Source organism: Palaemon carinicauda, chromosome 15 (genome assembly GCF_036898095.1).
Source record: "Palaemon carinicauda isolate YSFRI2023 chromosome 15, ASM3689809v2, whole genome shotgun sequence".
In the NCBI taxonomy this organism is placed as follows: domain Eukaryota; kingdom Metazoa; phylum Arthropoda; class Malacostraca; order Decapoda; family Palaemonidae; genus Palaemon; species Palaemon carinicauda.
The window spans coordinates 120,262,071-120,274,552 of record NC_090739.1 but is presented as its reverse complement, the minus strand read 5'-3'; the positions used below and the strand labels follow the sequence as shown (position 1 = coordinate 120,274,552).

The window sequence follows — 12,482 nt, the reverse complement described above, 5'->3', positions numbered from 1 at the left end:
AAGCCTCTATTGATCCCCACTCTATTTGCATAAAATGCAGAGGTAAAGTATGTGAGTTGGGGGATCGTTGCGACGAATGCATTCTTTTATCTGAGAATGAGTGGCTAGAGCAGTGGTTCTTAACCTTTTTCATCCCATGACCCTCGGGACTAATCAGAGTATTATTATGATCCCCTATAATAGATTTGGGAATAATGAACCTTGTCAAAGGGTCAAGTAAAAAAAATTACAGGAAGACCATGGTTTACTCCTATACAATTGTATTGGAAACACCACAGAACAAAAACCTTGGAAAATTCCACTTACATAGCCTCCACAAATGCCATAAAATTATCAATTCTAAAGAACTATTCAACATCATACAAAAAGGTTTACTCATATACAATTTTATTGGAAACACCACAGAACAAAAACCTTGAAAAATTCCACTTACATAGCCTCCACAAATGCCATAAAATTATCAATTCTAAAGAACTATTCAACATCATACAAAATGGTTTACTCCTATACAATTTTATTGGAAACACCACAGAACAAAAACCTTGAAAAATTCCACTTACATAGCCTCCACAAATGCCATAAAATTATCAATTCTAAAGAACTATTCAACATCATACAAAATGGTTTACTCCTATACAATTTTATTGGAAACACCACAGAACAAAAACCTTGAAAAATTCCACTTACATAGCCTCCACAAATGCCATAAAATTATCAATTCCAAAGAACTATTCAACATCATACAAAATGGTTTACTCCTATACAATTTTTTTGGAAACACCACAGAACAAAAACCTTGAAAAATTCCACTTACATAGCCTCTACCAATACCATAAAATTATCAATTCCAAAGAACTATTCAACACCATACAAAACCTAGCACCTACTTCTCATTCCCTCAGTGTGATGGTTGAAATTGTTTTGCAGCCATAAGTCTATCAAAGCGAGGACCAGTGTTCGATAGGCAACACCTCGTGTCAGCATCGATGACAAGCCAATTGCGTGCCTTCGTTTTCAGTGCAACCATTGCTGAGAATCCAACCTCGCACCGGTAGGTTAACGATGACTGAATGAACATGGTTAATGCACGCATCGAGAGAATAGGACAGTAGTCCTTCACTTTTGCCCAAAATGTTGGGAGCTCTTGTTCGGCAAAATCGACTTTAAGCTGAGAATCCTCACGAATTTGATAAAATTCTACCTTAACAGCAACATCAGTATCACTGATGGCACTATCCTTTACTGAAAAGGGTCTATAGATCCACGCATCAGTACAGCGGTCGTTTAGTCCTGGAAAGTAACTTTCGATGGCGTCATTTACTGCCAAAAGATGAGTGGAGATTTCCTCACGGAAACTACATTCAGCATCTGGCATAGAACCCAGGAGAGTCATCATCTCCGTGAAGAAAGTGATGTCACCGTCCTGAACTCTTTTCTGGTAAAGTTGAATCTTAGACTTGAACGCTGCCACTTTGTCCCGAGCTGTGTGCATCATTGTAACGTTTCCTTGGATTGAAGTATTCAATGGCAGGGCGTCAGAGATATCACGTTATTCACCTCACGTATCACATGACTTGGAGAAGTATCCGATTGAGCTATAATGGTAATTTAACGCTATTTTGGTAACACTGGCTATGGTTAATGTGCAGCAGACCACCCAACTTGTGACCAGTGTTGTACTCATCAAACTGGTAAAAGCCCTACTGGCTATTTCAAATACGTATATAATGTATATGAAAAATAAATTATTCTCCAGAACCCTTTGTGACCCCTTAAGAAATCCCAAACGACCCCCCCCCCCCCCAGGGGTCACAACCCCCAGGTTAAGAACCACTGGGCTAGAGTTTGACCGCTACACTCGTAAACTTGAGAGAGATAGGCTTAGATGAAGTTCTTTTCGTTCTTCCAGAGACTTTTCCTCTTCCCGTGTCACCGAACCTAATCCTTACCCTGTAGTGGTAGTTTCAGATCCCACTACTGTTACTGCTAATGAATCTACGCTAAAGGATATGATGGTGGCTATTCAAGCTCTGGGCGTGATGGTTGAATCGCTTGCTGCGGACAGAACTCAATTGATATCCAATGTAAAGCAATTTAAATCTGACAGTGCTAAAAGTACAGTGAATTTATTTAGCGCAGTGGAGGGTGTGCCTGCTCGGGCCTGTTGTTCTCCCAGTCTTAGACCTCTTCCAAGCTCCCCAACCCCTGGGAGAAGGAATGTCGAACGACGAAAGGAAACGAGAGGCTTTATTTCCCGAGCAGACGTTCCCTCGAGTGGTCCTGTTGACGTTTCCCAGGACGTTCGCCCTCACCATAGGAAAGGTGAGGTAAAAGTGTTTTCATCATCTTCGGATGACGCAGCACCCTAATGGGGCTGGCGTCAAGCTTCCAGACCTCTGAAGAGGAAGATGGACAAGGTCGATCAGCGACCTATCATGACACCGCAAGCTCCTGGTTGTAGCCATTGGAGCAGTCCGGAGCATTTTCCTTCTACCGAAGAGAGCTCTCCTGCCAAACGTCCTTTAAGGACGTCGAATACTATCAAGAAACGTCCAGCACTCCCAGTTGCTGGTCAGTTGTCTGAACCGGGCATGTCCTCGGTTCTTGCTCCTCCTCCACCGTCAGATTGGTTATCACTCTCTGGACGCTCTGCACATTCTTTAAGCGGTGTGGATAGCGAACTCGTGATAGACGTAACGTCTCCTGTATCACAATGAGTTGACCCGAATTTTAATATGCTGCAAGAGATGCGACAGAAACTCTCTTCGTTCATGCAAAGTTATCAATCTACGGACAACAAAAGAGTAGCATGCCTGGATCCTGAACATCAGGAAGCTTCTCTTCTGGACGCCTTGCGGCGTAAGGGTATTAGTCGAGAGGTTCTTGACGACGAATGACTTAACATCTCCCCCGTTAAATGTCGTGAGACTGTTCCACTTGACTCCGAACGTCAAGCAACCAAACGTGACGCCAGGCGTCAAGTAGCCAGACGTGACACTGAGCGTCAAGTGGCCAGACGTGACGTCGAGCGTCCAACAGAGCAAGGCGCCGAGCGTCCAACTAAACATGACGTTGAACGTCCTGCAGGACGTGACCTCGAGCGTCCAGCAAGACGTTCATCAGGAAGTGACGTCGAGCGGCAAGCGGTACGAGGTGTCGATCGTCAAGCAGGACGCGACGTCGAGCGTCAAGCAGGACGCGACGTCGAGCGTCAAGCAGGACGCGACGTCGAGCGTCAAGGAGGACGCGACGTCGAGCGTCAAGCAGGACGCGACGTCGAGCGTCAAGCAGGACGCGACGTCAAGCGTCAAACAAAACGTGACATCGAGCGTCAAACAAAACGTGACATCGAGCGTCGAACAACTTTACATGATGCCGGGAGTCAAGAAGTGAGGCATGACATTGAGCATGAGAGCATCGGATTTCGTGATGACACTAGTCGAATCGAATGTCGAGATCAAGGACGCCTTAGTTCCGATCGCTTTGATCGTGAGCGTTTTACCGAGCGTTGAAGCGTTAGAACAACACGGCGACAGATGCGATGATCTGGGGTCTCTTGACGCCAGAAGTCAGGACCTTAAAGATAAGTATCCTGATAAGCACAATGTCGCTACTTCCGTTAGAGCTTTGTCAAAGGAAGACATCGACGATCACCTTTCCCCTGTTGAATTATTTGAGGAATTATCAGAAGGAGAAGATCCTAAGTCTTTTCGGCCTTAAGTTGATCTTAAGAAACTCATGGGAGTTTTAATGATGAGTTTCCAGATTATTTTGTGCCCGTTGCTCCACGTTCGCCACCCTCAGAATTCACACTTGGGAAGGCGTCGAAGAAGTCTCTTTTTACCAAGATAGTTCTGTCTCGGTCATCAACGAGAGCTTTAAGGATGATGGGAGCCTGGATGGAGTCTAAGAAGGACCAAGGAAAGGCAGCTTTCGCTTTCCCTCCGACTAGACTGGCCTCTAGATCTAGTATCTGGTACGAGACGGAGAGAAGTTCTCGGCTTGGGAGTTCCTACCTCTGCCCAAGGAGATTTTTCAAGTCTAGTAGACGCTTCCCGTCACTCGGCCATGAGGAAGACCAAGATTCTCTGGTCAACTTCGGAATGAGATCATCTTCTCAAAGGCGTCTTCAGAGCCTTCAAGGTATTCAATTTCCTCGACTGGACTCTGGGAGCCTTGGGGAAAAAGGTTTCTGCCCTTAAAGATGGTGACACTACTAGTCTCATCCACATCATGTCCTGTATGGATAAAGCTTTACAAGACGGATCTAATGAGTTGGCAGCGCTTTTCTCAGCGGGGATCCTTAAGAAAAGGTTCAGTTGTGTTCGTTTCTGTCTCTTGGGGTTACTCCCTTTCAGAAATCAGAATTGCTATATGCACCTCTGTCTTCCTCTCTTTTTCCTCAAGAATTAATTAGAGAGATTTCATCCGCATTAACCCAAAAGGCCACCCAAGATTTGGTTTCAAAGATGGCAAGAAAGGTTCTACCAACTTCCTTCACTAGCTGCAAACCAAAGGAAGAAACTCCATTCCCTAAGTTTTCTTACCCCTTTCAAGGGAAGACTTCCAACAGGGGTAGCTCCAGACCCGAGGGAAGGAGAACAAAGATAAGAGGATTCAGAACAGGGCAAAGCAGCGTCTGACTGCTTTTGCCTTCAGGCAGTAGGAGCCTGACTACACAACTTCTGGCGAGCTTTGGAGAAGAGGGGAGAAAATCTTTGGTCAGTACAACTTCTGAAGGAGTGTTACAAAATCCCTTTTATAGGGAAACCTCCTTTAGTTTTAGCTCCAATAGATCTCTCTCCTAGATACAAAGAGGAGTCAAAGAGGCAGGCTATGCAACTCCAAATGTGTCTCTTATTGGAGAAGGGGGCCATAGAGAGGGTGCGGGACTTGCGGTCACCAGGTTTCTACAACCGCTTGTTCCTGGTTCCCAAGAACTCGGGGGGGGGGGGGATGGCGTCCAGTCCTGGACGTAAGCGTGCTCAACACATTTGTTCAGAAGATGAAGTGCTCCATGGAGACATCAAAGTCAATCCTTGCAGCAGTAAGAAAGGGGGACTGGATGGTCTCATTAGACCTCCAGGACACTTACTTTCACATCCCCATTCATCCAAGCTTCAAGCATTATCTGAGGTTCGTTTTCAAGGAGGAAGTTTTTTCAGTTTCGGGCCCTGTGTTTCGGTCTCAGCACTGCCCCTCAAATATTCACGAAACTAATGCTAAATGTAGCAAGAATACTGCACTCAAGAGGCATCAAAGCCTCCCTGTATCTGGACGATTGGCTTCTCAGAGCTCATTCCTTCGATCACTGCCTGAAGGATCTTCAGATAACTTTGAGACTAACAGAAGAATTGGGTCTTCTTGTCAACAGAAACAAGTCTCTACTGACACCATCACAAAAGATACTTTATTTGGGGATGGTGATTCAGAGTCAAGTTTTTCGGGCTTTTCCGCCTCCCTTAAGGACAGAGCAAGCCATCTTGAAGCTGCAATCTTTTCTAAAGAAACAGAAGTGTTCTGCGAGAAAGTGGATGAGTCTGTTGGGAACCCTCTCCTCGTTGGAACAGTTTGTTTCCCTGAGAAGGCTGAATCTTCGTCCTCTCCAATTCAACCTCAATCAATATTGGAACAAGGACAAAGATCTAGAGACGATTTGCATTCTCATTACGGAATCCATAGGAAGTTGCCTTCAGTGGTGGAACCATCTGGACAAGCTTCAAGAAGGTCACCCCTTAGAACAGAGGAACCCAGGCCTTGTGTTGTGTTCTGACGCCTCAGACTCGGGGTGGGGAGCAACACTGGGCAAGTTGGAATTTCGGGGCTGTGGACAGAGGATCAGAAGAGCTTTCACATCAACCAAAAGGAACTGTTAGCAGTCCTGTTGGCCCTCAAAAGCTTCGAAGGATCAGTTTTGAACAAAGTGGTGCAGATCAATGCCGACAACACCACAGCATTGGCTTACATTACCAAGCAAGGTGGACCCAATCGATGTCCCTTTACGAAACTGCGAGGAGTCTTCTCATCTGGGCAAAGGAGAAGAATTTAATCCTTGTAACAAGGTTCATTAAGGGGGAGAAGAACTAGATGGCAGACAGCCTCAGCAGGAGAGGTCAAGTTCTCTCCACAGAATGGACACTCCATCAAGAAGTCTGCAAGAACCTGTGGCAACTTTTGGGTCGTCCTTGTATAGACCTATTCCTGACCTCGAAGACAAAGAGGCTAGAAACTTACTGCTCCCCAGTGCCAGATCTCGAAGCAGTCCACATAGACGCTTTCCTGTTAGACTGGTTCAATCTGGACGTGTACCATTTCCACCGTTCATAATTCTTTACAAAGTGATGCAAAAGTTTGTGTCACACGAAGGGACCAGAATGACTCAAGTGGCCCCCTTTTGGCCCTCAAGAGAATGGTTCACAGAGGTATTGGAATGGATGGTGGACACTCCAAGAAGCCTTCTATTAACAGTAGATTTAATGGAAAGGTACCATCAAAGTCTCCAAGCTCTTCATCTAACTGCCTTCAGACTATCGAAAAACTGACAAGAGCTAGAGGTTTTTCGTAGGAGGCATCTAGGGCTATTGCAAGAACAAGAAGGACTTCTACCATCAAGGTTTATCAATCCAAGTGGGAGGTTTTTAGAGAATGGTGCAGAGTCAACTCTGTTTCCTCGTCCAGTACCTCTATAACTCAGATTGCTGACTTCCTGTTATACCTTCGAAGGAAACGCAATTTTTCTTCCTCTACCATCAAGGGATACAGAAGTATGTTAGCGACCGTATTCAGGCACAGAAACTTGGACCTTTCGAATGATAAAGACCTACAGGAACTTCTCAAATCGTTTGAAACATCAAAGCAATGGCACTAGGATTCACCAGCTTGGAATCTGGATATAGTCTTGAAGTTCCTTATGAGTGACAGGCTTGAGCCCTTGCATTCAACTTCATTTAAGGACCTCACGATGAATACTCTATTTTTGGTTAGTCTGGTGACAACTAAAAGAGTCGGTGAAATTCATGCGTTTAGTAAAAACGTTGGCTTTCGAGATAACAAAACTATCTGCTCATTGCAGTTAGGCTTTCTCGCCAAGAATGAATGCCCTTCTCAACCTTGGCCCTAGGCTTTTGAGATTCCGAATCTTTCGGATGTGGTTGGCGAGGAGTTGGAGAGAGCCCTGTGCCCAGTAAGAGTCCTGAAGTTTTACCTGGACAGAACGAATGAGTTGCAAGGCAAGCCAGAATCTCTTTGGTGCTCGGTCAAGAAGCCCTCGTTACAGATGTCAAAGAATGCCCTTTCATTCTTCATCAGACTCTTGATAAGAGAGGCTCATGCCCATTGCAGAGAGGCAGACCTCAATCTTTTAAAAGTCAAAACGCATGAAGTTAGAGCTGTAGCAACTTCGGTGGCCTCCAAGCAGAATAGATCATTGCAGAGCATTATGGACACAACCTTTTGGAGGAGTAAATCTGTGTTCACTTCACACTATTTGAAACGTGCCAGACTCTTTATGAAGACTGCTACACTGTGGGACCATTCATAGCAGCGAGTGCAGTTGTGGGGGAAGGATCCTAATACCCTTTTCTTCTCTTGGAACTTTTATATTTTTATGGTTGTTTGTGGAGATTGCGAGTCTTCCGCAATCATTGATTTTAGTCAGGTGGTAAATTTGTTCCTTGAGAGAGCCCAGAACAAGGGTATTGGAGGAGGTCCTGTTACATAGAGGTATTTACACCGGTTTGACAGCTCCTAGAGGTCTTCAGCTCCCTGGGAAGATCGCTGTATCTCATAAGGAAAGCGGACATAATGAGGCAGAAAATCATTGAAGTCAGCTTCCTTATCAGGTACGAACCCATAAGCTTATTTTATTAAATCTTAAGTAAAATTCCAACAATGTTGGTTGTCTCTGACCCTTCACCAAAGGTGTCAATCAGCTATATATATAACTACCGGGTAAGTCAGATGTTTAAAAATTATATTTTCATTATAAAATAAATTGTTTAACATACTTACCCGGTAGTAATATATAATTTAATTCTCACCCTCCTCCCCTCTAGAGACTATGGGCATGGAAGATCTGAGGAATCATGGAATGATTCCAGGTACCTTGCTAGAGGGCGCACAGGTGGTACACCTGGCTACCCAATCAACGATTGGGGCGAGTTTTGAAATTTCTGCCGTGACGTCAGGGACGTAAGCTATATATATAACTACCGGGTAAGTATGTTAAAAAATTTACTTTATAATGAAAATATCATGTTTCTCGGGTGATAGTTACACACTTTCACTGTATTCACTATTCGATCCCTCATTGACAAATTACAATTTATCAGTACACCCAAATTTTTCACAACAGGCACAATCCGAACATCAGCGTCACCAATTTTTTTACTTTGAAATAACTGGTAAATCTTCAAAGCCACCTTTGTGCCAAAAAACATACATTCTGTTTTATCATCATTTAATTTAAGCTGTTTCCTCTGTATCCATGTTTCTATTTCAGCCATTATCTCATCAATTTTCTTCTTTGTATCTCGTGTTGTTGAAATTGAAAGGTAGAACTGAGTACCATCTGCATATAGTTTAAAGCCCACTTTTTGTTTTTTTCAAGATATGTGATAGCTCGATAGTATATATGTTGAACAAGATAGGGCTTACAACACTACCCTGTGGTACACCTTTCATAAGAATTTTCTTACTAGATCGGTTTCCAGAAACTTCTACAATAGTCTTCCTGTTCGTTAAGTAGCTTCGCAAAAATTCCAGTGCTTCCTCAATTGCTCCAATGGACTTTAAGTCGTCAAGTAAGTACTCGTGCACAACAGTATCGAAGGCAGCACTATCTAACATAGTCAAAATTCCACAGTTTCCCTCATCAAGAAGACCTATCATATCATTCATTATTGAGCATAAGGTAGTTTCTGTAGAGTGATTAGCTCTGTAGGCTGACTGATTTTCCGGGAATACCTATAACTCATCAATATGCACCCATAATTGCTCACTTATGATTTTTTAAATAAGCTTCGACATGTAGGATAAATTTGAAATGGGCATATATGAATTTAGTTCGTTTACATCACCTTTTCCTTTGTATATTGGTTTGATCAACGCAGTTTTTTTCACAGCTAGGAAAACTGGATTGTGATATACTTAGGTTAATTGTATTTAGGTAAATATTATATACAACTTGCTTGTTTGGAGCTTCACTTATTGAACTATTTTGGAAAGGGTCGTTTCCACAATATGTATTCTTTATCACTCTCATAACCTTTAACAAGTCACGCATATTTATTTCCTTAAATTTTTTTTTTAACTTCTTACCCTCCTTCACTGGCATAACTGACTGTCCTTCTAGCTGATTTTGGGGGAAACCTCTATAAATTTTATCATTTTTTCATTGAAGAATATAGCAAATTTCCCTGCGCAGACATTTTCAGGCAAGACATATTTTTTCTTTAATTCCATCAAATCATCTAGGTTATTGTGTATAATTTTCTTTTTGCTTTTTCTAACAGGATGTTATAGTCATTTCTGGCCTTATTATGTAGATTTCTGGCTTGTGAGGATTTGGCTCTTTTCCATCTACCTTCCATCTTACGTTTATGTTTTTTTGCCTTTAATAGCTCACTATTATACCATCTAACATTTGCGTGTACAACTATTTGTTTGCTCTTTATAGGACACTTATTATCATACATTTTTCCAAAATTGTCATTATATTTTTTGGTATAACACCCAACACATTCTCTATCTACCATATGTTCACATTGTATGTTCTCACAAGACATTTGTGCTACACTAACTTCAATGAAATTCTCAGCATCGAAATTTTCCCGTTCTCTATATGTGACCCATTTCTTCAATACTCTGATGCAATTTATATCAACATCAAAAGTGATGAGTTTATGTGTTTTTGAGATCTCAAAGTCTGGTTTAACTTCAAGGTTTCTTATAGGTCAGAATCCTTCCCACATATGACCACTTACTGACGTTGATAACATAATACTGTTTATTAAATTAAACATCTCAAATACTTCCTTGAGTTCTTTAGCCTTATTATCATTTTCATCATCTACCCAACAATTAAAGTCTCCACCAATTAATGTATTTTTAATATCGTCAACCACACCCCCAATATCACTAAATTCTTCAATGAATTTCTTCATATTACTCCCTGGTGGTCTATACAATAATATTATATTCAATACCTTAATGTTTCTTGTCAGTTTTAAATAGATATATTCAAACATTTCAAATACTATTTCATTCATGATAGAAACTCTAGAGAAGGTTTTTGACACGAAGACACCTACTCCTCCTCCAGTTTTATCCTTTCTTGGTACATGGTAGAAATCATGAGTACACAGCTTCATCTCTTGAATCTTTGAGTTATCACTAATATTTCCCTGCAACCAAGTCTCAGTTAATAAGCATAAATCTAATTCCATTTCATTAATAAGATTTCTAATCTTTATGGTTTTATTCCCCACCGATTGAGTATTTATTAGACCACACTTAACCAATGGGCTAGACTTTATGATCGGTTCTATTTTTTATCCTGGTGAGCCCCTCCTTGTATACTTTACAGTTTTCATAATATGTCCTATGATTCGTATCACTGTAATTCCTCATTGAGTAGTTAAAACACTTTAATGTATCAACACTACAAGCCCTGGTTCGGTGTTCCTGGCTACACTTGGCACATACCTGGGTCATGCTACAACTATCGGCAGTATGACCAAATTCCTGGCATTTATAACACTGAAATACATTGTAGGAATCATAAATATTACAGCATCCTCCATACGTGGTATATACTTTATCGTCCTTTATACGGAAAACTTTCCTGATAGTTGGACTGCACTTAATAATGACATGTGATTTACCGCTATGTCTTGATTAAACTTCCTTATCAATTTAAATTCCTCTTCATTTTCACATATATCATTCAACCATTCATTCTTGTCCTTTATACTAGCAATTATATCATTTTCATTTTCATCAATATTGCAGACCTTGATCTTCAGTTTAAGTAGATCCTTTTTATCCACTTCTACCTTGATGTCTTTCTTGACCTCTTCTAAGTCATTTTTAGGCTTTTCTAACCCAACTTTATCCACAAAAAATAACTACCAAGTGGCCTTGTTTAGAGGTTTTGACCTGTTCAACATCTGTGGTTATCTTCTTCATGATTGTTTTCTTGATCTCTGAAGCGTTCATATTTTCCTCCGTAGATTTTATGACCAAAGTATTCTTTGACTCCAGCTTACTTGCTATGTGGTCTTGGTCACATTCTCTTGATTGTATTTCGTAAGTTTCTCTTTCAGCTCAACAATTTTATGACAAATATTGGTGTATTGAGCAGGCAGTTATCATATCCATAAAATCTGACATTTGTCGTTGTACATTTACCTTCATCTCTTCCATGCTGATGCTTAGTTTCGTCATGTTTTCCCATGATTGCCTGACCCATGAACCGTTGGGATTTGCAATATCAACACATCTTGAACATTTATAAACTATGTTCCTGCTTTCAAAAATCACACTTGTGACATCTTCTAAATTTGAGCAAGCTACTTCATTATGGTACCATCTTCGGCACTCATTGTATCCTAACTTTGACAAAGTTCTCACAATACCCACACCTGCCCTGCCCTCATTGCATCAACTATTACTTCTTAATTTATCTGGGAGGATTTCCACTTGTTTAATTTTGGGACTGAATGGCCTCCCTGTCCTAGCAACGTACCGTATGACCACTATCAGTAAATCATACTGATACAGTACTCACTTTATGTACCTGATGGAGGTAATCAATGGAAAAAAAAACTTTGTTAAAGTAGATATTAAAAGAATTAAGATATACTCTTGTCGACCATCTCACATTTGGACTGTCATGAAACTATTGGTTAACATCACATCAATAGCAACGACTAAGCAAGGTCTGAGAGTAGCTGAGAGTACCATTTTATTTATAATTGACTTGCTACTATCCTTCAGAAAATTAAAACTTGCTGGTTTGATATCCTAGCACTAAAACAGTGAGTTCATTGAAACCTTTTCAGATAGCTAAGTATTTGAAAAGATTTTAATGTTTTCCATATAATGTAGTATACCAGAAAAATACAATCATACCTAATTATCTGTTCACCTTTAATTGTTAGAATCTAATCTTATTCACTTCTTAATACTTCAAATACAATATTACCAATGCAATGATGATACTGGTAACCTTATCAAGAATAGTATTCATAAAACCATTGTATAAGGAGTAGGGTTGATATGAAAGCACCAATCGAATATTATATATGGCTGCTACTATAATTTCGGATGATTATCTAAGTGGAACTCTGTCTTGTTTGCGTTTCCTTTCACGAACTCTGGTTATTAACAGTTCTTCATTGAGATATTTTTGTTAAGAACATAACAGCGTGGTCAAGTATAATGTTTAGTGTCTGTTATCTTAATTCCTGAAGATGAAGTTG

The 12,482-nt window shown here is 41.0% G+C and overlaps 1 protein-coding gene across 1 annotated transcript; it reads right to left on the bottom strand.

Annotated features, from left to right (window-relative positions):
- Positions 1 to 898: 898 nt before the first annotated feature.
- Positions 899 to 1,495, bottom strand: LOC137654153 (protein FAM200C-like). The gene has a single exon (XM_068387793.1). The coding sequence runs from the start codon at positions 1,493 to 1,495 to the stop codon at positions 899 to 901; it is 597 nt and encodes a 198-aa protein (XP_068243894.1).
- Positions 1,496 to 12,482: the final 10,987 nt, after the last annotated feature.

What these genes read in the sequence shown, in the direction of transcription:
- LOC137654153 (XM_068387793.1), bottom strand. Translation starts at nt 1,495, where the DNA reads ATGATGCACACAGCTCGGGACAAAGTGGCAGCGTTCAAGTCTAAGATT.